This window comes from Myripristis murdjan, chromosome 21, assembly GCF_902150065.1.
Source record: "Myripristis murdjan chromosome 21, fMyrMur1.1, whole genome shotgun sequence".
Lineage (NCBI taxonomy): Eukaryota > Metazoa > Chordata > Actinopteri > Holocentriformes > Holocentridae > Myripristis > Myripristis murdjan.
In genome coordinates, this window is record NC_044000.1 from 30173426 (window position 1) to 30198698 (window position 25273).

The 25273-nt window shown below is 41.0% G+C and overlaps 1 protein-coding gene across 1 annotated transcript in view; it reads right to left on the reverse strand.

Moving 5' to 3' along the window:
• Positions 1–25273, reverse strand: part of lrp1bb (low density lipoprotein receptor-related protein 1Bb) — a 278342-nt gene that overhangs the window by 17734 nt on the left and 235335 nt on the right. The window contains exons 51-68 of the mRNA XM_030080256.1: positions 23417–23536; positions 19671–19787; positions 18407–18513; positions 15640–15772; positions 13840–13946; positions 13452–13584; positions 12812–12934; positions 12576–12698; positions 11212–11355; positions 10782–10916; positions 10066–10185; positions 9570–9811; positions 8788–9011; positions 8135–8241; positions 6419–6535; positions 5939–6112; positions 4255–4380; positions 2472–2636 (exon numbers count right to left, since the gene is read on the reverse strand). Of these exons, the coding sequence (XP_029936116.1) occupies positions 2472–2636; positions 4255–4380; positions 5939–6112; positions 6419–6535; positions 8135–8241; positions 8788–9011; positions 9570–9811; positions 10066–10185; positions 10782–10916; positions 11212–11355; positions 12576–12698; positions 12812–12934; positions 13452–13584; positions 13840–13946; positions 15640–15772; positions 18407–18513; positions 19671–19787; positions 23417–23536 (2517 nt within the window). The remainder of the gene's footprint in view (positions 1–2471; positions 2637–4254; positions 4381–5938; positions 6113–6418; positions 6536–8134; positions 8242–8787; positions 9012–9569; positions 9812–10065; positions 10186–10781; positions 10917–11211; positions 11356–12575; positions 12699–12811; positions 12935–13451; positions 13585–13839; positions 13947–15639; positions 15773–18406; positions 18514–19670; positions 19788–23416; positions 23537–25273) is intronic.

Consider the following 25273-nt stretch of genomic DNA (forward strand, 5'->3'; position numbering starts at 1 on the left):
AACGTACAGAATGTGGGATATGGCAAAATAAGTAAAATAAGTCTATTGGCCAGCATCTCTCTGGAAATGTGTAGTATAGTGCATTTTCATATCTTTCCTTAATAGAACAGAACGTCAGCAGCTGACTCTGGGTGATTTCATGGCCATGAATAAGGTGTGAATTGTATGTTGTAGAAATCTAATCACTAAATTTTAACCCAGAATTTTTTTTGTGAAATTAGGGATTATTATCTTAGACAGGGCTCCCCACAATTACATCTACAATAAATAATCATAAATAAACAAATAAATAAACAAACACTTAAGTACTGAATCAAATAACATTGCTGATCCCTGCTGCTGATTATCAGAAACAAAGGTAATGATAATGTAACCCTAGCTCCACAAGCAGCTGTGGAAGCCTCTACTGGACTCTGTGGACAAAACTGTCCTCTAATCAAGTGTGTGTGTCAAGTCAGACACACACGCTTCAGTAGGAAAAAATGTAAGTAGCTGTGGTATGGTTGTCAGTCTTCACCAAAACCTGTCTCCCCTGTATAAGAGGTTTGACATGTTGGAGGACCAGGAGCACTGTTGGCATGTAAACTTCTGTGAACACTGACGTGTAAGAGGTCACCTGACCCAGCAGGCTTCCCACTGACAGATGCTGTGGGTTCCCCCAGTGCTGCATGCTGTTCTGCACTGATGGTGGAATGGTCACCAGATGACGTTAGTGACTCTTGGCATCCAGTCGTAGACTGGCAAACCATCTTTGCAGGCGTCGCATGTGCAGCAGCCCCAGTGGAACCACTGGGTGGGCTGCTGCCATGAGCCAACACCTGCATGACAGTCAGTGCTGTCGCAACTGACTCCCGTCGCAAATGGCATACTGCCTACAACAGGGCAGTGTGTCTGGGCTCCGGCAGAAAGCTCTTAGCTTGGCAGAATTCAGCACAGTCCCCCTGTGAGGAGTGCTCCTCTTCCAGTTCACTATAAATCCTAACTTGGTTAGGGGTTAAGGGGTTAACCTTTATTATATTATGTGTAGAATCAACTGGGCTGTGTGGAACATGGCCCACTGCTTTGAGCTGCCGTGACAATGAATCTGTGCAAATAAGGTCCTGGATCTCTTGGGAAAGAAAGTCTATCTCCTTCTGGAAGGATAGATTTGCCTCCTTGACAAAACTGAATGGAGGAGGGACACGCAAAAACTGGAGTAAATTACCCAGTTTCAGTGTCCTGTTGATCCATTCTGTCATGACACAACTGCATCGAGTTAGTGCGTGGGCGACCAGCTGGGGAACTGTAGCCAGAAAACTGCGGTAACCCTCTTCAGCCCCTCTCTGCCATCAAATTCGCCATAAACAGGAGTTTGGTGCAAGGGGGGCTGGTATGGAAAGGGCCGAGCCAGTGACTGGGTCCATGAATGCATCCCTTCCATCAGCTACATGAACGTCACAGTGGCTGGCACCGTATCACTGTGGCTTCTCTTCATCTTCCCTGTGGGATAGAGTGAGGGGGATGATACAGAGATATGCCCCCCTCCCTGAGAGGCATGTGTATACTGTGTAGACCAAGCACGCATCAGGCGGGGCATCCTGATTAGCCGACCGCATTTCTACAAATTTCAGCGAGCTCGTCCTTGTGTGTGATTAGAGGAGAGCCTTACCCAAGACGTCCAGGAGAGGGCGGAGCCTGTGTCAGATAGTACTAGTAGGTTCGATGACTAAGCACCTTGGGACAAATCCACTCTTAAGCAAAAATAGCCATTGGTGATTTAGTGTGTATTTTTGGACCCACTTTGTTCTTTGGTGGTGTATTTTTCTTATTATTGCAGATACCAGGTCAGATATAGACAACATCATGTCACACTGAGCACTAAAAAGGAATTCAGTGGTGGAAAAATTCTCAGCTGGATGAAACATCAATGACAAACATCATATTTTTGGAAATCCACTGTAGAAGAGGCAGTCTTTACCAGCAGTACCCTCAGTTCACCAGAATGCACTGCAGCCAGATGACATGTTGCATTTTGAGCAAGGAGCACAGCTGCAATCATTCACACACCCCAATGTTCACAAACTAGCTCTCTAACTTGCTTTATTTATGTGGCCATATGCCCACTTTTGATTGAAAGCAGAAAGTTCATACCCCTTCGTTGGGTTGCTGAAAGGTATTCCGGGAAATCACAAACTGAAATCTGAAATAGAAGTATGCAAGGCAGGCTGAGGGAAAGTGGGTCCCAAAAAATATAAAGCAACACTTCATCACAAAAAAATCCAGGAATGCATTAAACATCACAGACACTGGAAGAGGATCTGAGGGTGGATCCTTCTTTTGGCCTTTTGTAGTCTGCTGAGTTGTCTGATTTGAGGGAAGTGAGTTAAAACTCCCAGTAGAACCCTCACTATCTACACCCACAGGGATTCACTGGATACCGTGTGTGTACTGCACGTGGTGTTGGACAGAAAATACTTGAAGTTTGGACTCACCCAGAGGTGAGCCCATGCAGGTTCCCCCGTTCAGGCAGTAGTCTGTGCAGTGGTTGACCTCGCAGCGCTCCCCTGAAAAGTCAGGCCAGCAGTAGCACCTCCAGTCTCCCTTCTCATTGGCCAGGCAGCGCCCTCCATTCTCACAGGGGGGACGGCACAGCTCACCTTCAAAACAGCCAAGCCCACATCACTTACTGTGCAGCGCTGTGCAGCAGTGGAACACATCAAATACAAATGTCAAACAGCAGCAACCTTTGAGCTGTAAGCCTGAATTATTTCACAAAAAGGAAGCATAGCCTCTTCAGACTCGGCAAGCACACTTTCCCAATCGTAACCTCAGTTTAGTGCAACCCACAAGAGCACAGTATTTATACAACATGATATGGCATGGTAAATAATGTTTTTTTTTTAACTGATTTCATGATGGTATACATGTAGATCCCAATTTCATAAAACAATGCTGTGTAGTAATAGAGGTAAATTTGTAACTTTATTTCACAGGGGATCAGCACTGGTGTAATCAGTGTATTATTATACCCTGCCTTTTATGACAGGAAATAAATTTCATTACTATAAGTTGTTGGAGAAAGTTTCTTGGATCTCACTAATGAGAATACTATTCTTTTTGTTTACAAGACTCTTCTTTGAAAACCTCCTCAATTCAGTGCTGTGCATCTCTCCTCAATCTGAAAATCTCTATTCACTGCACCAAACGTCAAGATGGGCTAACACATCCCACATGATGCTGAACCTTTAAATAACCTTTTCAATGATCTTTCACTTAACCCCCATTATTTATTTATTTATTTTTACCCCCCAAAAAATGGGGTAAATTGGGGGTTGGGGGGTTATACCAATTACGACACCAAGACATTGAGTAACACCACAGAAAAATTTGATGCTTTGATTTTGATTTGATTTCTGTAAGGAATGCATTTTTTGGCAATTCCATGGTGAGCACTTCTATTGGGAAATTTCTCAGAAACTCAGAAAACCAGACATCCTCTGAATGGCCTTGGTCTCTAGTTTGTGGATTTTAAGTTTTATGAGGCTGTGATTATCCTAGAGGTCACTATAGGTCATTTTACACAGTGATGAGTACAATGAAATGGCTCCTATGGGGGCTAACATCATTACACATGAATAATATTGGGCTCACTGAATCCACTGGAGTCTCAGCTCTCCAGTCAAACTCAATTAATGCAACTCCAAGACTGTTTCAGCCCCAGTCTGCACAAATGCTTGTGTTTGTTTTGTTTCTAATGTTCTTGATTTGATGTTCCATATTGCACATGCTTTGGTGCTGTTCTCAGGTCTGTCTTGAAAAAGAGATCTCAGTGACTAAAGGTTTCAGCGTCAAAATCTTCCCAGGAACGCAGCACTAGAAAGAGCTCCTACAATATCATATCTGCTGTTTTTGTAGACAAAAATCAGTGTAACAGCTTGTTTAACCTTCTGGGAGGATGACTGGTAATGAATTAGCGGAACATTATTTATGATGTTATGTATTGTATATGCGAGCAACAGGAAGCTGGAGTGAGAGAGGTGAGTTTAGTAAACCAGGATGTTGAGATGTCTTTTCATTCTTAAGCAGGAAGTCTCTAATTGCAGGCACTATAGCCCCAAACAGCACAGTTTCTACTTTCTGTGCCTTTCTGTGGTCGGTCCTGTACGTCACCCACTGCAAGCACCTGGGAGCATCTTGAAGCACTTTGTCTACAAACATGTTAATTGTTGGATATCTGGCAACAGTATGGCAGGAGAAGAGCAGGAGCAGGCCTACCTGAGATGTTGACGTCACTACAGGTGCCATTGACCAGTACCTTCCCCTCTGGACAGGTACATCTGGCACCCGTCGGGTTGAGCAGGCACATGAAATCACAAGTCATTCTCAAGCATGGATTGGCCGCTGTGGAGAAAGATAAAAAAATAAAATTATGAATAAAAATATATATACATCTTATATATACATCTATGATTCTGGTCTGGGCTGCAGAGGGTAGGGACACTTTGTGAAAAGTGTGTTTGTTCTTTCTCAGAGTAAAGCTATTCATTTCATCTCAACAGATATCGTTATCTAAACAATAAAGAAACAGAGGCACAAGTCTAAAGCAAATCGTTAACTGTACACAGGCCTCAATGCCAGACTGAGTAAAAAACATGCACATGGTTAGCAATTATTTGTCCGGTTGATGAACAATTCTTAGAATAAGCTATTATTACCAAGGCTATTGCCGGCTATGGCTCTGAGTAAGTCTCTGTGTTTTTGTGTTTCCAGTTAGATTATGCAATGTAATATACCTTTCAGCATTAAGATTTCTTGCAGAAATCATGAGGATCAAAGCCCAGGGAAAAAAAGAAGAAATGAAAACAGTTGTTCGGGTTTTGCTGAAGACATCAAACCCTCATGTCATAGCTTTTTGCTAGCTGTGCACAACTTCTGCCCACGGACTACACACTACACGGCCAGCCTAATGAGTCACTGGGGAATGGAACAGCTGCCCTTTAAGTGAAAAACTCTGACCAAGACTGATCTGTCTGATGCTCCACAACCATTAACACCACAGATGTAACAAATAACAGGAGTAGGTCTACCACATGAGAACAGTGGGAGGAAGGACAAGGCTGTATTGATTGGCCATATCTCAGAGAATTGATGACTCTCTTATGTCACACACCTGAAAAAAATAACATACCACTCTCAGAGAAGACCTGTTTCAACCTTGAGCTGGAACAACTCAGCTATTTGTAGTGGGATGTATAAAAAAAACAATAGTAATAAAAATATTATGTCTGGTTATCTGCAAGAAAGACAATTTTACAGCATTTTAGGATGTTTTTAATGGTAGCTGGAACTGAACTGGAGAGCTATCTAAAAACAAAGCAAAGACACAGATTTGACCAAACCAGCCTGTTTGTAGCTGAGTGTAACTAATGAAGATTATGAAACTATATATGGCCAAAATACGGAAGAGGACACTATGAAATTAATTGTTAAGGGACTTGAGGTCCAGCTGTACTTAGTAAAGCAGTAGGAATGCAGCTTTTACCCTGTTCTCTATTACTCTGAAAGTGAACATGCAGTGCATCATTACCTGGTGAAATCATTCATCATTTTAATGATTTGGAAGGCCTGAGAGTGAAATGTAAACTGACTTTTTCACCTTGTAGGTGAATCTGCCATAATCACATCAACACACACATATAATGTCTTTATATATCATATTCCTGTTTCTTTCACTCACTGGAACCTGAAAATAGGTTGAATTATATAAGCAAGACATGATTAAAATACAATTTCCTTGTGACTTCAAACATTTTCATTTTGTAAAGGATGCATCCACAGATTCCCTGATTTTAACTATCTACTCTGATATCTTGACAGAACAGTTCTATGCATATCCAATAATACTTCTTATTTCACATTAAGCAATTAAAGAGATGAATTCATTGTGTAGAAACGTTACCATCTTGTTGTTTGTAGCGGTGGGAGATCAAAACATTAGTGGGCTTCTCCACACCCAACTGGAGAAACTCCACAGCCTGCTTGGTATACTTGTGGATCTTGAACACCTCATGTTTTAGCCCTGTTCCATAAATGTAGTCTTCAAATATATCAATTCTATATGGCTGGGAGATTCCTGTAAATCCAGCAGAGAGAGAGAGAAAAAAGCAAGTAGATAACATCAACAAGTGACCGTGTTCACGTACCAGCAGCTTTGGTTTAATGAAGGTTCGTGTCCTGAGGCGCCAAGAAGGAGCAAGTACGTGCTATGTGGGCAGACAGATCTCAGCACACATTGTTTAGAAGCTTACTGCTCTGGAGCTACACCAACAGTGTTATTGTTTCAATCTTTTGATAAAAAGTTGAGGAAATGAAAGGGCAACATCAATAGTATGTGCTTAGAGAGAGAGCGGCTGCGCTTTGTTCCCCACTTCGGCATTACCGTGTCTGTTGCTGATTGTCACCAGAGGGTCCGAGCCATCCAATCTCATGCTGCCTATCTCGGAGAGCTCAGGATCAGCCCAGTACAAACGCTGGTTGAAATAATCAATGGCCAAGCCTGGAGGGGAGGGTGAAGGGAAGAGATGGATTTGCCTTATGAATTGTACAGAGATCAATAGGGATTGCTTCAGTGCAGGAGATGTTCAGTTCTCTCAAGCTTTCTTGAAATATTCAAATGATTCCACCATTAAGGTAACGCGGTTATCATACACAGAGCATGTGGAGACAGTCTTTTTATTTATTTAAGTTATTTATTTTTAAACTATCTCAGCGTGGCTGTTCACTTTTAACTGAATGCAGCAATTTAGTTGTAAAACTTCCTTGTGTCCAATCAACATAACTCCACCATTTTGTTGTGTACTGCAATTTTGATGGCAGATTTTAGGTGTGCCCGCATTACCATTTCAAACCAGAGACTCGCTTTTACTTTCTCATACAAGTCTGACTGGATAATTGAGCACCTGGCCGGGCCGATTAAATAGGTTTGCGTTTTTCCACAGATGATGAATTCCTCCTTCTGTGACCAAGACAGAGCATGGGTTCCTTGAATTAAAGGAGGCCAAAGCAGCTCTTCAGAACTAGATCAGCACTAAGTGTCTCCCTAAAGACACACCAACAGATTTCAAGTGGCTCTAAAATATTTCTTCATCTCTTGGCCTTGTTTTCTTGTATCTTAGCTACCATCAAAAAGGACTACATACCGTATATCCAGTCCTATGCTGAACTGCCTATAGGGTCCTCCGTATACATTCATCAAAGTATTTTGTACAGTATGTGTCTCTCTATTAAATGCAACTATATACAAAGGTACAGTCTGTTTTACAAACATCTATGTATGAAGTTGTAAACAGTCTCTATGAATGGATGTGCAAATTAAATTTTAATATATAATTGCAATCATGAAGAATTTAGAGAGGCACAGGTGCCAGTTTTTAAAAGTAAACTAGCTAATGAATGCTGATCTACGTACAATCCAATTTACAATTATTCAAAACACATCTGCTGCATCTACTGCATGTATTTAATAATATCATAAAATCATGCACTGGCCAATATGTAATAATCTTCAATATAAATGAGAGTAACAATGTGGAATAATTATGATAATAACATTAAAAATGGGCTACATAAAATAGGCAAAAAAAATAGAGCTTCTCATCTTTGAATGGAAGGTTCTTTATCACAAACAACAGCTTTTTAATATTTTCATGTAAGGTGGCTTCTCCTCCAGTGTCAAAAAAATAAATTAATAAATAAATAAATAAATAAATAAATTAATTAATTAATAAAGTTCACTCAGGAAACGTTCCTGTGGGTCGTATCAGAGGGTTGGAACAAATGACCTCTGTCGTTGTATGGACTGGAGGAATTGTTGAAAGGTTATTGAATACCTGCAAATCTGGAGCTAATTATTATTATTATGATTATTATTCTTTTCAAAGCAGTTCTGTTACATTATTTTTTTCTCTCTCAAAGTGTTGTTTTTGCCATTATTTGTGGCAGCTGAGAGCTGCTCCAATCTCAACAGTCTGTTGAGCCACGTATAGAAGAATACTTATTGTTTTTCCACACAGCAGGAAAAAATAATAGGATTATATTTGTTAATATAAGATAACAGAAATCTATGCAATTTGTAGGCATTAACTGAAATAGCTACCAGTAGGTCTCCTGAGATTTTTCTCCAAGAGCACTCTGCGTAAGGAGCCATCCATGGCTGATTCCTCTATGTGGGAGTGGTCGCCTATTACGCTCCAGTACATCATCCTGTAAAAGACAAAGAGAAATGCCTCCTCAACTGCACAAGAGGATTTATGGGATTGGAGAAAACATTATTCTGCTAGAGATATTGAATATCAAGTCTGTTTTCTTTTGAATCAGTATGACTAAAAGCCTTTAGATCTCCTTTGATTATCAATCAAGAGAGAGGGTCAATCTTTTGCTAAAGTTCACCGCGACCGGTTGTCATAACTACACGCTGCTTTGTTGGTAGGGGTTGAAAGCCAAAAAGGCTGAGAACCACTGTTTTCCAGCGTACGGCCGGCTGAAACAGCTGGTCAGATGAACAGCTGTGTGCCTTAATTGACTGTGCAAACTGAGGCACCCAGACCATCTCAAACTGTCAGGATGCCGCGCTGGAAGAATTTCTCCACGGGAAGTGTGGAATTTGTGTCTCTTGGATCTGGTATTCGCCTAATGTTTTCCTTACAGTTGCAGCGCTGACTGTGGGATGCGAGTCTTTGAAATAACTTGGAAACAACAGAGGACGTCAATAAATGATAAGAGCAGCGATGTGCAAAAGGACAAACTTACCCTCGGGCTGGGTTGACAGCGATGGCATAGGGCTCTCCCGCTATGTCAGTAATCAAGCGGGTGCAGTTAGGTCCTTTGAGCTGGCCCACATTTATAGAGTACCTTAATTTAGTCCAGTGGGCTGTGTAATAGCTGAACCAATGCATCCGAGAGTGATCTGTCCAGTAGATATTGCCAGTGATCCAGTCAGCGGACACATCCCTGGGTCGACGGAAGTCTGAACACTGGAACCGACAACGGCAGGAGCTCTATTAAGCTTTTGAACAAGAATTTACTTCTATGTATATCTTGAATCAAATAGCAATTTGCGATTTAGTACAATGCAGTCTACTGTATTAGTAGTGTTTGTCTACAGGTTAGTGGTTTTTGTTTGCATTATCCTGAACTGATGAACAACATGAGCACAGTCTCCAGTGGTATTTATGACAAACGTGTGCACATTATAATGGGTTGTTTTACTGACCTTCTCATATAGTAAAATGAAACAAATTGAATTATCTGAGACACGGTTAAAAGAAAAATATCAATTTAAACCATGCACCAATCAAGCAGAGTAAGTTGCATACACAATAGCATAAGCGTTTGATGCAGTAATTACGTTCAGATCAGTCTGGTCAGAGGAAGTAGCAAAGACACAGCTTCAATGGATTTAGAATACACTCAGATCCATGTGCTCTTTAGAAAAGCACTAATCAGTGTAAAGTTGAAAAAATATCCTATTTCCATTGAGTCTTTGTCAAGGAATAAAGCAAATTGCACACCCACACCTTGGATATACTTACAATGTTTCTGACATTTGATTTAGTTTGACTTCTGTCTAGGGTTTCTTTGTAAAAAAGTCCACCAGGGTTAAACTGGGTAGCCCAGATAAACTTTTGGTGGTGATACAGAGCATCCATCCCAATAATGCGGGCATTGTCCTCGATGCGAGTGAGTAGTTTGTGTCCATGGCTCTGGTTAAACGGATACACAAAACTTCGGATTTCAGTGTCATTAGCTATGTAGAGCACTCGATCTTCTGGTCCTGCCCGATGAGTTATTAATATGCAAACACAAAAAAAGAAAAACAAAAACAACAAAAAAAGAAAATTGGCTAAATTCCATTAGGGGTATTAGACAACAGTTTTTAGCACAGTGCAAACAAGCAAATGTTAACATTACACACTAACAAAGAGAGCATAACACCAATTCACACTGTAAAAATATTCAGTAATGTCAAACTTTAAGAAAGAACAATTAATGCAGAAGATATTGAAAAAAAAAACGTTGGGACCGTACCTTTTGCTACACAGTTTCCATTGATCTCTTTATAATTCCGATCACATGTGCACTTAAAAGATCCTTTAGTGTTTGTGCAATAGTGAGGGCATGTGTCAAACTGCAGGCATTCATTTATTTCTGGAAACAAAGCAGAAATCAGTTTACTTCAGAACAAACTGCTTTGGAGAAGTTACTGTGGCTGTAAAGTCGGGGTTCATTTGTAGCCACCTTTGGCGAAAACACTTGAGTTCACACACACATCCAAGTGGTAATGAGAAACAAATACACTCCAGCACAAAACAGAGTCAAACAGAGTTCAAAAGTTAGCAGTGGTCACAACATGACACGCATGGCTGAGTCTGAGAAAGACTCTTTATTTCAATTTCCCCATTGATAAGTAGTGGCCTTTGCCATTACTAAAGAGGAAATTATATCCACTCAGCAGGAGAAACTTTCTCTTTGCACAGAGGCAGTAACTACCCTGCAGTCATTAACAGGGAAACAAGAGCCAGGTCGGAGCGCTTGATTAAATAATTGCATCTATCTTTTCTTAAAAACAAATCACTCTCTGCAAAACTATAACCAACAAATATGTCCTCAGTCAAGGGAAAATAAATTTTCAGATCCAGCGGGGGAAATACAACAGTACATCTTAACACATACATACATTTTACCAATAATATTTACTGTAAGTATTATTAGGATGAGCAAAAGAAAAGTTGATCATACACTACCTTCACACTGGCCTGTCTTTTGGTTCCTCTTGAAGCCAGGTTTGCACTGGCATATAGCATTAGCATTTGTTTGATTGCAAACTGCTTCCTCTCCACATGGATTTGTTTTCTTTCCACATACATCTCCGTTGGAAACTGGAATTAAAAGACAGGACTTTGATTATACACCAGTGTTCCTCTGTATCGTAGATGCCTGCTGTGCCTTCCTTTTGATGTATGAAAAGCCAAGAGGGCATCATCTTCTTTCATATAGTACACAACGCATCTCAAACATGGGCATACATATATTATCATAAATAACCAAACATCACATATAAAATGTGGAGATTGCTGAGCTTCCTGATAGCACGGTGACATTCAGTACTTTTCATCTCTTCCGAATGCAACTTTGATCTGTGTGCTTGTGCCGCTGGGCGCCGGCGGTACGTACAGGCCTTGCAGTCGTGCTCGTCCGAGCCGCCATCCCCACAGTCATTGAAGAGGTCACACTGCAGCTGGGTGGGTATACATCGCTGATTACTGCAGGTGAACTCGGTCTTCCCACAAGGCCGTGGTCTGCTGGCCACCACCTCTGCTGCAGTGCACACACAGCATCAGTTCAAAGGACAGCGAGAGAGCGAAGGAGCCGGCAGTGATGTGTAACCTTTTTAAACCAAAGTCAAGAAGAGAAGAGCTACGCGTGCACGCAGAAACAGATACGCTGCTTTTGGGTTCAAAAGGTGATGCACTATGAGAAGAAACTGCCACAGGCCTAAGCAAAGTGGTTCAGGATTATTTCATATATCGTTATTAATATTACTGTTTTAGCTGTATTGTTATGTATAAAGCTGCACTTGGAACACGTAAATTCAATTTGGGTGATCAAATGGATGAATGAGTCTACAATATTTTAATTAGCAATGATGGGATGCTCTTCTCCTCTGGAGTTCTGGTTTGTTGTGTAGGCTGATAACATCACTGTGATTTTACTACGGCTGTCAAAGTTAATGTGTTAATGCATGTTATCAACTCGAGGAACTTAAAGCGATATTAAAAACGTTTGACTTTTAACAACATTTGATCCTTAACCCCACGCGACGTCACCCCTGACGCAGCGCATGATGCTGGTGTAGCAGCTGGAAAAGGCTTAGTCAGCGTTTCTGGAGGACCTAATCTGGGGGACAGATGGCAGCCACATTTTTCTACCTGTCTGGATTTGTCTTACTCTATGAATAATCGGGACTATGTTGAGCAGGCCAGACCAGTACGCGCCTGTCCTGGAGTGTTTGTCCTTATAGCAGAGAAAAGATACAGAGATATACAGATAGCAACCCCATTACGCTCGGACGCTACACTACACCGCTGTATCAGAGCACGAGTTTAAAATACCATCTAAACACTGCTTTGCTACTGCTTCCAGTGCAGATAGCAGTGTGTCCAACAGAGGTGCTTGTTTGCACACTTATGGCCAAATCTGTCAACACAGCAAAACCAAGCAGTGCAGCTGCTAAATAGATTTCCATGGACTGTCGGCCCATCAGCGCTGCTGAAGACAACGGGCCGAAACACATCATACAGATTACACCAGGAATCCATCATATAAACCAACCTGAAGACCAGCGATTGTTACCAAAATGCACTGCACAGCGGTGAAAGGGAAAGCAAGCAAGTAATTTAATATAAATATGTGATTAATCATGATTAATCCATGATTACCTTGTGATTAACACGATTAAAAAAAATAATCACAGCTCTAGTTTTTACATAAAAATTTGCCAAGAGCAACTTAAACAGAGTGGTGTATTGTGTGCTCACCACATTCCTCCTCATCTGAGTTGTCGCCACAGTCGTCCACTTTGTTGCACACTTGGTCTGTGCGCAGACACACACGATCGTTTCTGCAGCGGAATGGCCTTGTAGGTGGGCAGGGAAGCTTAACTGGAGATGAAAACATTTTTTTTCTTTTTTTTAAATTTCAAGAATGCTATCTCTGGAACACTCTTTGAAAAACAGGCAGAAAAAAGAGAGAGAGAGTGACAGTTGTGACCCACCGCACATGTCCGTGTCTTCATCAGAGTTATCTCCACAATCGTCCTTGCCATCACACACCCATGTGTGGAGTTTACATAAGGTGTTGTTGCAAATGAATTCATCTGCCCGGCAGAAGAAAGCTCCTGCAATTACACAAATGATTGGTACTTTCCTTCAGAGTCTTTCTTCTAAAATTGGAAGGCCATTAACTTTGGGAGAGTATTGCATTCAAGGTTGCAAAAGATATCGTTCACAAGAGGCAAGTAAGACTGTGATGACGGGAAATTTTACAGGATGATTCAGACATTTCTGGATCATTATGCCTTGTAAAAACACAGCCTGAGTCCATTATCGCCCTCCAGTCTCATCTCAAACTTCACAGCATTTGTAATCCCCACCTCCACCCGAACGGATCCCAGCTTCATCGTTCCCTGTCATATAAATTGTCTCCATTTCTTCTCATTAAATGCTTTCAAAATGCTCTACATGACATCAGTTTACAAATAAAAACAATTGGACTGCTAGGTTTTGAGATACCACTTGAGGATACTGTTTACTCTCACACACTGAGGATAACATATTCCATGCAACAATCATAATTTGCATCCCACAACACATTAACCCACATGCGTAATATAACTGGGTCAGACCCACTCCTACCCTGACTGCAGTTTTCCTCGTCACTGTGGTCCACGCAGTCGAACACATCATCGCAGCGCCAGCGCCGCGGGATACAGTGGGCACGATTCAGGCACAGAAACTCATCTTCTCTGCACTCCTTCACACAACCAATCTATCAGCATAGAGGAGCAGTCAATCAGCAAAAACACTCTTTTGAGGAAGATGTCAGACACATTCAGAGGAAACCAAAATGTTGAATGATTCATGAAATAACCCCAACTAAACAAGTAGCTGCTCACCCACCACTGACATGTGGTGAGAAGCTTCACTTCTTAAAAGAAATAGCCTGTTCTGTCTACATTTGGAAACACAGAAAAACAAGATTGGTGGAAATGCAGAACAGGGAGTCCTGCAGCCCCTTACTGACCTCATCTGAGCCGTCCAGACAGTTGTCATGTCCGTCACACCGCAGGCTGGCAGAAACACACCCTCCGCTGGCACAGACATACTCGTTCAGTGAACACGAAGGGACCACTGAGGAAGAACACAGCAAATCAGCTTCGCAGAGACAAAACGCACAAGCACAACTTACAGTCAGTATTAGGTAACCCTGTCTCTTCTTGCCTATCCGTCACACAGACGTGACCTTTTTCCGTTTTCAGTTTTCAGCTCCGTGAATGAGCGGGAAATCGAGGTATTGTGAGCTGAAAATGTGGCGCCTGGACAGAACTTGTCACTAAGTATGATGTATTCCCGCAGGCCTACCTACTGCTGAACAAAGTGCTGCAGTGATCCAGTCAGCACCACTGAAACTCAACGGAGCAGATCAGACCAGCAGCTGGCCAGCTCACCACCTCCACAGAATTATCTCTGCACCAGCCAATGTCTGTTTTACAATCCTCCATGTAACACTTACTTAACACACTACTTCCAGGCCTGCACTTTCCATTCAAGTAGATGGTAATTTCTTCCCATTGTATGCAAAATTTCTTGAAAATTACCTTATACATATTTTGTCCTGCTTCAAATACATGGAGAATTTCTTCAATAATGTCTTGGAAAATACCACAAAGGTAATGGATTTAGGGCAAACTGAAAATATAAATTACATCTACTTTCTTGTGAGTCGAAATCACAGCCTTGATGATGATGGGTCAGTTGGTTAATTTTAATATTTACCATGAACGGGGTTTTCAACCATTTACTGTGCCTGTCTGGAAAAACTAACAAAATAGCATCTTACACTGAGAGCCATGCGGTGCCTCTCCCAGTCATAGACATAATTTTTTTTATCATTTAAGAAGAAATGGAGCATTCCTTTTAAATAGCAGAAATCAAAGAAACACCTGCACACTTGCAACAAAAATCTATTTATTAACTGTTTTGGCAGGGGGAGGGTGACCCTGTTACATACGTTGGTTGACCCACATACTGTAAACCCACTTATTTACATCAGGTATACGGTATTGCATAGCATACTAATGTGCATTTGATAGCCTACTTGATTTACTATCTGTCCAGTCCTGCATGTCATATAATACCCAATAAGACAACTCAAAGTTTGATCTGATTGGTTCATGTGGGTGGACCAATCTGTATAAGAGGATGACTCTCCTTTCTACTTTAATATAACCCGAAGAAGGTCCTCCAATCATAATGTTGTTGCCAATAAATGCATTTTTTTGAGTGAAGTAAACACTTGACTGTGAACAGGAGCAGGGGCGTTTTTGCTTCATACACCTTGTCCCGACTGAATCTGTGCATCGGAGCAGTGTGTCGCACGTCATAACTCACCCATTTTGCCATTGACTTTGGCAAAGGCAAAATGGGTGAGTAGAATAGAGTTGACATGGTGCATCAAAAATAGAGATGTGGCATCTGTTGACGCCTTGGGGAAAGAAGAAGTCATGCTTGCAACATAAAGTACAGAGAAAACCTCATTGATTATAATGAGAGCAGTCTTTTCTTTTTTTTTTTTTTTTTGGTTTTCATTTTTTTGTTAGCCCTCACTTGCTGTGTTTGTTGTTGCTCAGATTTACAAAAGCTACACTATTTAATAAACTGCAAAACAACGGAACAAAAACAAATGAATAAAAAAAATCCTTGTTGACCATGAACATCACTGCTGAGCACTGGAAAAAAAAAAATCTCAAGTACGCAATACTGGGCTACAGTGCTCGGAAATTTATTTCCTTCTTTCAGAGACTTGAAGGCCTTGGATCTGCACCTGTTCCTTGGCAGTTTTTCTCATCTTCCCCCGTCTTACAGTCTTCTTGGCCATCACAAAGCCACTTCAGGGAAATGCAGAGGTTGTTGTGACAGCGAAACTGGTCATCTGCGCAGCGTGCCTCGCAGTCCTTCTGTAAACATGTAAGAGCACAAAGTAAATCTGAATGGCAGATCTAAACCAGAATTACACTCTATTTTTCAGAGCAGGATCTGTGAAGGAAGAAGCCTTTTCTTGTGCGTTTGAAATACCCTTTATAGAATAGCCCCCTGGAGTACTATTCAAATTTAGTCTTACAAGAAATTATTGAAGCAATTTCTAATATTAAGCACAGGACTTGAATAAAAATACTCAGATACTATCCACCGTTGGACTGGGAAAAACTGATGGCGTTTCCAAACAGAATAATTGGGTAGACTGTCCATGTGGCCATTGTGGATAGCCATAGTGAATAACCATTGTGAGTTTTAATGGTTATTGAATGGCAACTTCCTTTCCTGAAACTATTTGACTGCACTGACCCAGAAAGCTGGCACAGGGGAGAGACATAATAAAGGGTTAATTAGGGTTGCATTGTTACGCATGGAGAGGGATTACATATAAAATCGGTGTGCAAATGTTTAACAGAGCAATAAATTAGCCAGAATAATGAATCGTAATAACAAGTCTTTGTCCTTGAATTATGCATTGTACAGTGAATCATTTCTACTGCTTGGGCGTTCTCTTTCTTTTTTTTCCCCTCATGAATTGTTCAACCCTGCAAAAATGTCTTTACCCCATGCAATGCTACAGTAGATAAAGGCACATTTAATTTCCATCCAAATTTGAGGAGAGAAAAAAAAGTGCTGTTCTTTTCCACATCACTGGTTCACTTGGGTATTTACAGTTTCAAAAATATTATGCCAATTTTTCAGATTAAAAATTTTCAGGCATATTCATGCATGCACTTTGTATTGCTGGCAGGGATATACGATTTGTATTTCCAAGAGTAAAATATGGGTCAGTTCATATCCTAATGTACTTGAAGGCACAAAAGAAGACAAACACAAGAGGAAGACAAACACCAACAGTGATGCCTAGTTTAGAATGATTTTTTTATCACTATCCAAGTAGTAAAACAATCAGTCAATTCCAGTTGTAGTTCCAGTTGGATTAACTTAATCTGTGCTTGGGCTGCAAGCTCAAACATGTTAGTAATTGAAGCTCTGTAACGAGCTGACCCATAGTCTTCACGGTAGCATGCCAGCAGCATGTACAAAAATTAAATGTTAAAGCAGATATTAAAATATAAATTGGAATGTTCTCTCATCAGTCCGTGATTAATATGTACAATTGAAAGCAATGGAAACCATTTTTCAAAAGATAATTGTGCAAAGACAGGATTATTCTCAGCTATTGTCTGAAAGTACATCAAATGGTTTAAAAGCCTATGCAATGGGTATTAAATGATGTTTACGTGCGTAGGTTGGAAAAAAAGGAAATGAACGGTTAAAAAGATGGTGTAGGTTGGAGTGAAGTGTGTACAAAAAAGGCTTTGATTAAACTTAAAGTGTCTCTGTTTTTAAGAAGCAGAAACAAAAACGGAACAGAAAAACAAGCTGGATGTTTATATGGAGACAGGTACAGCGTAGTGGACTGACACTTGAGGAAGTGCGTCAGTCGTGAAGTTTTTTTCTTGTTTCTTGTCCTTCAGAGCGTCTAAGAAAGGTTTCTGAAATGTTATCAGCAACTGGCAAGCTACAAGTAAGAAGACATGGGAGCAGCTCAGTGTCATGCACTACACAGCATTGTAAGTTCTTGTGGCACTGACCCCCAGATTACAGATTAGGAGTGTGCAGAGAGGCCTCAGTTTGTATTTTCATCTGTATTTGTGGAGACAGCAAATTAGCTGTATTTGTAATCGGATAAAAAAAAAAAAAAAAAATGGCGTGAACTGGTCATAAGGTTTCCAAAATTTCCTCTGGGACTAATAAAGTATCTATCTATCTATAATAAGAAGATATATTAAGGATATTAAAGTTTTAAAGTAATTGTTCTTCAGTCAGCTATTCTAGTAATTCAGTACACTTACAAGGACAATAATTTTAGGACTGACATACGCTATTAAGTTCCTAATCCATACTCTAATATGTGCTTAAATGAAGTTTATGAATCCTGTCACCGTCCAGTGATAACTGAGCAAGGCTGAACTAGATCTAGTGAAATAAATGTCAAAAGCAAAAAATTAAAATGCCCACACTCATGATGATAAAGAGATAAATAAATAAATAAACCAGTGACAAAGCAGTCAACAACAAGGCAACATTGCAAATTTAGCTTTGAGCAGTGCTCTATTTTCCCACAGTCATAAGGAACTCTGATTTACTTTTCCAAAAACAAATGATATTGGCAATATTCAGGCGTAACAAACGCTTGTACAAAACACATTATGCATGCTTTGCCGAATATGGTGTTATGGTATTTGGCTACGTCTCAGTTACATATAACATTTGATCAGTGATTTAGTTACAGTTCAGTTATGGTACAGTTATTTCTGTAGCTAGAGTTATCATCTCTTCTCATTTCTCTGTTGACTGCTCACAGTGTAGATAAAGTTACTGAGCTGTGAAAAGGAGGCTTCCAAAGAGCACATACTGGCAACGCAGCTAAAAGAAAGAAACAAAACCAAATAAAACAACAGCTTTACTGATATAGCAGAATATTATCACAGAACATTTAGAAGGAAAACCTGATTCAAGAGTACTGTAAACACTGCTAAAGCACTGACCTCATCTGAATTATCCAAGCAGTCATAGTCGCCGTCACAGCGGAAGCGGGACGAGATGCAGTCTCCATTAGCGCAGGCAAAGTCCTTGTGGTTACAGGTGACTGGTTCTGAGCCGGGAAAACCACAAAAGATACAAATTCATGCCAACCTGATTCTGTTTCCAGCATAATACACAACAAACACAAAGCCCTAGATGCTTTTATTAGCCAGAAGCTCTGTGTTTAGAATCAAATGCTAATGCCTTGGCAATAACAATTTGTTAGCTAATTAGAGCCATTTTGTATTAGAAGAGGAGTAACTGGCAAGGCTGCTCAGGATGTAAATACATTCATAGGCGCTCTCACAACGGAGGGGACAGCGTTCTCCCTAAAGCCAAAAAACTGGCAACCACCATTGCACCCATTTAGAGCAAGTCTGCATCCCCGAGGACAATATTAGGACGTATTTAAACAGCTGCATCAGATCCATTGCCTGGGCCCTCCTCTTGTTATCATGGACTGTTAGCTAACTCAGGGTGTGTGTTATGAGCTGTGCTGCGACGGAGACTCCCAGCAGGCATTGCAGCACAATCTGATTTGCAGCCTCTCCACTGTCTGCTGGCCCACCTGCTTAATTCTCCACCATCCAACACTTGACTGGCCTTTATTTGCATTTTAAGTGACATTAATAGGTATGGGGAATAAGTACCCAATAAATCACACAAATGATGCACACTCAGCAAAATCGCAGTATGCATGCACATATGCATGTACAAGCATACAAACACACAAGTGATAAACACAGACAGAAAATGTATGAAAGATGAACTTGCAGGGCTAACACTGCCATTTGATGAGTAAATAAAAGTTCTGCTCTAAAGTGATGATGAATATGTAAAAAAGGGGGAAAGAGGTAGGGGGAGGGATATTACAGAAAGAAGATGATATCAGAAAGTCGGGAGCCTGTGTTTTGTCAAAGAAACAGATAAACACAACAGATAATATACTGTGAAAGAGAGAAGTGAGCTTGGCTTACTTTGATGGCGATAGCCACTGTATACAGACCCAAGTGTATGTGTGTGTGTGTGTGTGTGTGTGTGTGTGTGTGGTGTGTGTGTGTGTGTGTGTGTGTGTGTGTGTGGGTGGGTGGGTGGGTGGGGGAGGGTAGGAAGTCAGGTATCTTCAAAGAGGTCCAATTGCTCACTGCCTAAGTGCATGTAGAATGTCAAGTGTGTCTATAAGCGAAGCGAGTGAGCTGATAGAGAGTGAAGGAGTCAGGTACTCACTGCAGTTCTGCTCGTCTGAGTTGTCTCCACAGTCGTTCTGGCTGTCACACCTCCAGTGGTCGGGGATGCAGTTGTTATTCTCGCAGCGGAATTCATGAGGTCCGCAGGTCTTTTCATCTTTTTCATCAGGAGCAAACAAACACGCAGATGAAAATGGCTTCAAAGAGCATGAATATTAATAGTGTGCTAGCTATCATATTTTCTACGTGTAATCATCATTTCCTCAGGGTTTCCCTGAGCAAGTCTGACACTGAGTTCAAAACACAGTATGCACTCCAGAGGCTAACACACCGTAAGATGAAATACCTGACTGCGCTACCAATGATCCTCAACAGAATATGCGACACGAAGTTGGCAAAATGTAACTTTTTTTTTTTTAAACATCCAACAGAATTTGACGACAGAACAAATGCTCAACAGTAAGATTTCGACTTTGTAAGGTAATGCCTGTATCTTCTACAGACTGTTAGGACAGTTCAGCACAGTCAGAGTTGGAACTGAAAATGTCTCTTTAAATTATTAATATTGCATATCATATATTCCAAGTTAGCTGTCTGCAACATAAGACACAACTGTAGTGCTCTCTGCTTTTCAGTCTTTGGTGAAGGACAAAATGGCTCAAACACATTTTCTGCCTATTTTCTTCTTGTTTGCTGCCACCTCGTTCACATTAGCACAAACAGTTTGTTTCTCACAACAAAGAATGAGCCAGATGTCGGGTGTTTCTGAGTCCAGTTTCATGTGACCAAGCTGCAACAGCTGACAGCCATTCACAACTGTTCTTACAAGGTGATGAATATAATCATAAATATCATAATGTTATATGATTTTGCAAATCTAACGACACCGGTTTATAAAGATGATGTATGGAAAGTCATGGAGGGCTGAGATATGCATTTTTGAAAGCTGAGATGTTTTCAATTCTGAAATTAAAAACAGCTGTCAAGTGATAGCTCGGGCTTTCTAGTGTTAAATATTGATGGTCATTAGAGCGAGAATTATTCAAAATCCCTGCATTTCTTGAAAAAGAACCAAAGCTTTGATATTTGCTCCAGCGATACTTCTATCCAAATTCCTCTGAATGGCTTTTCAAAGTCACGCTAAGATCTTCGTTTTAAAAAGTCAGCGCAGTTTCAGTGCAGACGTTGTCGGGGATAATGGCCAAGGTAATGCTGTTATCAGTTAGGGAAGAGATGCATCAAAAGAGGAAGGTGGCAGGTTCTGGCTGGATCTCTTTTCCAACATGACCAGCAGGAAGGAGAGAATCAGGAGGATGGCTGAGCACGGGAGCAGAGGAACAAAGGCAGCAATTCATTAGGAAGCTGCTCAGTCACTTACGGCCAGGTATAAAAGATGTGACAGAGCAAAGGCAATATTTCCTTGCTAAGTCTGAGCTCATTACATTGCCAAGTTAACAAGCAAAACTCTCCTTGAAAGGCTGTGGTAATTGAAAGTGAAAAATAAGCCGACATAAAATTAGCATTATCTTTTTTTTTTTTTTTTTTTTTTTTTTTAGCACCCTTTAAGCTCTGACAACTTTTTGGGTGATGGTTTCTGAGATGTATAGACACTGACAGGCACTGCTGATAATGCTGTTTGAAGTGCTAAAATCAAACATCAATAAGCTACATGCAGTGTAACTGGGATAAAATGTGCCAATTTGACATCGGGGGTCTTTGTGAGTCAGTTGATATTAAGCTACACAGAGACACAGACATAAAAAAAAATAACATGTAATGAAGCAAAAACTGACTTATAATGATGGAGAAATTTATTTGAGAGGAGGTAAAAGGCAGGTAACATCACAGCAGAAGAGCTCTTTTCATGTTAGATAATTCAGATTCAGATAATACCTGCTGCCATGAAGGTAAATATGTCGATAACACCCAATTTAACATCTTACCTTTGCACCATAAAGGACCCTATACAGACACACGCACATGCACACACACACAATACACAAATAGCACATATACATGTTAAAGCTGCAATTGCACCTTTTTTCACATTAAAAAGAAAGAAAAATAAACAACAACAAAGAAAAACTTAATGTCGAAATAACTGAAAACAGCTTTTAGGGGATTCTGGGTTGCAATACCCATTTGCTGTGGGCGGAGCCTGTGGCAGAGGTGATTGTGTCTATTGAGACAAGCCTAGACCAAAAAAAAAAAAAAAAAAAAAAAAAAAAGAAGGAGGCATGGTCAGCCCACAATATGGAGCTCTCTGAAAAAACGTCCAATTGTGCCATTGAAGAGAAAATCACTGGGACCATTCACAAGCTGCGCTCTCCAGGCCAAATTTGGATGAACAACTCTATCGACCGATGAGAGGACAGTGGGTGGGACTTATTAGCTGACTGCCTTTTCCCACAGTAATTGGAGATTTACTTCCAGGCTTTTCAGTGTGCACAGAGGAGGAAGCTGGGGAACGGGGTAGCAGAAACAATACCAGTGCAGGAAATCTGTAAAATATCAACGTTGTTTTTTTTTCCCCTACAGCTTAACTGCATTTGTCTTCTGTTTCTTCCACACAGAAGAAGCAACGGCTTTAGCGATGCCCTTTTCCTCAGCCTCAGGCTAGATGGCAGCTCATCAAGGTGACTGACATGTGCTGGGGCAAGATCTTGACCAGCTGAGAGGGAGGAGGCAGAGACTGACTGTACACTTCGGCTGCATGTTGTAGCTGCACAACGATTCATCTCTTCGTGTTCAAAGTATAGTACAAAAAAAAAAAAAAAAGGCTTGTTCCAACTCTCATAAATGAAAAGCTTGATGAAAACGTGTGTGCACTGTCCCAGTAGAAACAAGCAAAAAAGGATAGTGTGACTAATATCATCAATACTCCGCAACATAAGTGTTGAACTGGTGCTTTGCTTCTCAGGTACTTGATGATGCCCATTTTTTATCAAGTCCATCTGAGCCACAGATCTACAGATAAAAAGTTTCAAAAACTACAGAATACACAATATGGCCAAAATAGCTGGCAGCTTGCAGCCATTTCCTTAAGTGAAGCCATATTTGATCTCTGATTGATAACCTCAAAAGAGAGTAGCGGCTTCATCGAGCCAAGATAATTGCCACTGGGATGAAACGGGGAGGAAATAAACAATATCTTACTAAAAAAGATCAGTGCCTCCGATTTATCTGCTTCTTGTCCAATTCATTATTGCACAACAGGAGAGTGAAATCAGTTCACCTGCTTTTTTATTTTTTTATTTGCTGAAATACTGAGCTCTGCATTTACAGTGAGGTACACCTCACTAAAACATGCTGGCTGACTTCAGAGGCGAGACAAGCAAATATAATATTGTGGTGCAGAGCTTTGATTTTTCTTTGAGTACTCAAGGTTGTTTACTTGCTTTCATAAAAATGGCTTTGACCTAAAACTTGTGATACTGAAAAGAAATTCAACTTTGTGTGTGTGTGTGTGTGAGAGAGAGGTTCTGATTAAAGACCAGCCTGAATGAAATGCTGCTAAAAGTAAACGCCTGATGCTATTGGTATGACACAACTAAAAGGTCATATGCCTTCAGTCTTACTGGGTATGGATAGCTGTCCTTCATGGCGGCCTCCTCAGCACAATCACAGAAGGAGTGAAAATGAGTGGAGAGAGAAAGCGAGTCATACCAGAGTGAACCCAAGTGTAAAATTAATTCATTTCCTAATCAGATTCTCCGCCCAGGCCCATGAAACTGAAAAACAAGTGGAGTGGTGTGATTTATGATTAAGTGGGTTTCCGCAACTCACCGCAATTAGCCTCGTCCGACCCGTCTGCACAGTCCGGGTCCTCATCACAAACCCAGAGTTTGGAGATGCAGTGCATGGAGGCCTTGCACTGGAACTGCTCCGGGGAACAAGTGCTTTCCGCTGTGGGCAGAGACAAGGGGAGTGTGTGTGCAATGGGCCTTTCTCACAGCAGCCGTTTTAACATGAAACAGCAGTGCAAACGCAGGTTGTTACTAATGCTGCTGGTCAAACAAGATCAACAGGACCAACTCCAAGCGGCTGCTTCACATGAACAGTATTAGTGCAACTAAGTCACTGAATTTTTTTTTTTTTTTTTTTTTTTTTCATGGTTAGATCAAATACGGCACAAGGTTCACTTGTTAAATTGTTGCTGGGCAGGACTTCCTGGTTCTGTGAACAGGTTAGAAGCCGGTGTGCCAGCAGCAGGCGGGGGAGTGTGTGAGGACTATTTGCATATTCATAGCTTTGTGCATTTTTAATGAGGGCAAGATTTAGAGTTACATTTAAGCCATTTTAAGGCACTAGGGGAAAAAAAAAACTCTAAATATGTAATATTGATGAACAGAGATTATTTCTTAGTGGCTTCATAAATGACTGGAGGGGAACTTTAACATCATTAATAACACCTTTATTTATCCTGCTATTCCTGTCAAAATGGCTGCTGTGAAAATCAGCCGCTTTAAAATTTGGATTTGAGAGGGTTAACTCAAAAGTCATATAATTGAGACAAAACAGAGAATGTGAGGTTTCTCCACTCTTCAGGTAAGGACAAAATGAGTTGGGTTATTCTACAATAGGCAGCTTCCCAGCAGGAACGTGTAGCAGGTCAGTAGAAAGGCAGAATTAGGGTCAGCAAGAACATCAGATATATAACATCAGAAATAGGGACTCTGAATGCAGGAGACTGATTTTGACAAAAAGAAATAGATGGATAAATGGAATTAGATTGAGTGCTTATGTAATTAAGGGTGTTTTCACACATATTTGGGTTGACCCAGTGACATATTTGGTTTGACCCAATATACAATGTATCAATTTTCAACTGGAGCGGCTCGGTTTCACATATGCTTTTTATCGCCGTACCAAGTCCACCGCTCTACAGCATGGAGCGTCATGTATCCATGGCAACCAGACAAAAATGACTTGTGTAGCACCATCCCACCCTGAAAAGAAGGTTGAAATGAAGCCTCAAGATGTAAACAAAACACACGTGAACGATGGAGACTCAACAACAACGCCGTCTGATATGCCTAACGTCAGGGACGTTTTTTGCTATGGGCAGTGTGGGCAACCGCAAAAATTGCCAGTTTTCTAGACTACTGTATTGACCCGCACATGCCGCGGCATCGGGGCACCATCAGTCGGCATCAGACCACACCCACCCGGTCTGGTCTGCCGGATCTGACAGTTGAGCGGCCGCTTTGCCTGATGCCGACTGATGGTGCCCTGGTGCCGTGGCCGACTGGTGCCGCGGGGGCGGGGGGGTTGGAGTAGTAACATGGGCGGCAACATAGGCAGAAAGTACTGTAAGGCATAAGGTAAACATATCTGTACATACAAACAGTGCAAACCGCTAGCGCTGCGAGTCGTTCCCTCCGACACTTCCGTTTTCTGTCAAAATAAGAGTTAATCGGTCGATTTAACATTACGGTAGACCCTTTTTCTAACGTTAGCTAGCTCTTATTTTGACAGAAAACGGAGGTGCCGTGCAGTTATTGTGCGGCTAACTGTTTACGTCTGCAAAAATAAGGTGAATCGCCTTATTTTGGGTTTACCTCAATATAATGCAAATAATCGCCCTGGCGGTTATTCGGGTGGGCGTTTAATACGCAAAATGGGTGCAGACCCCAGGCGTTT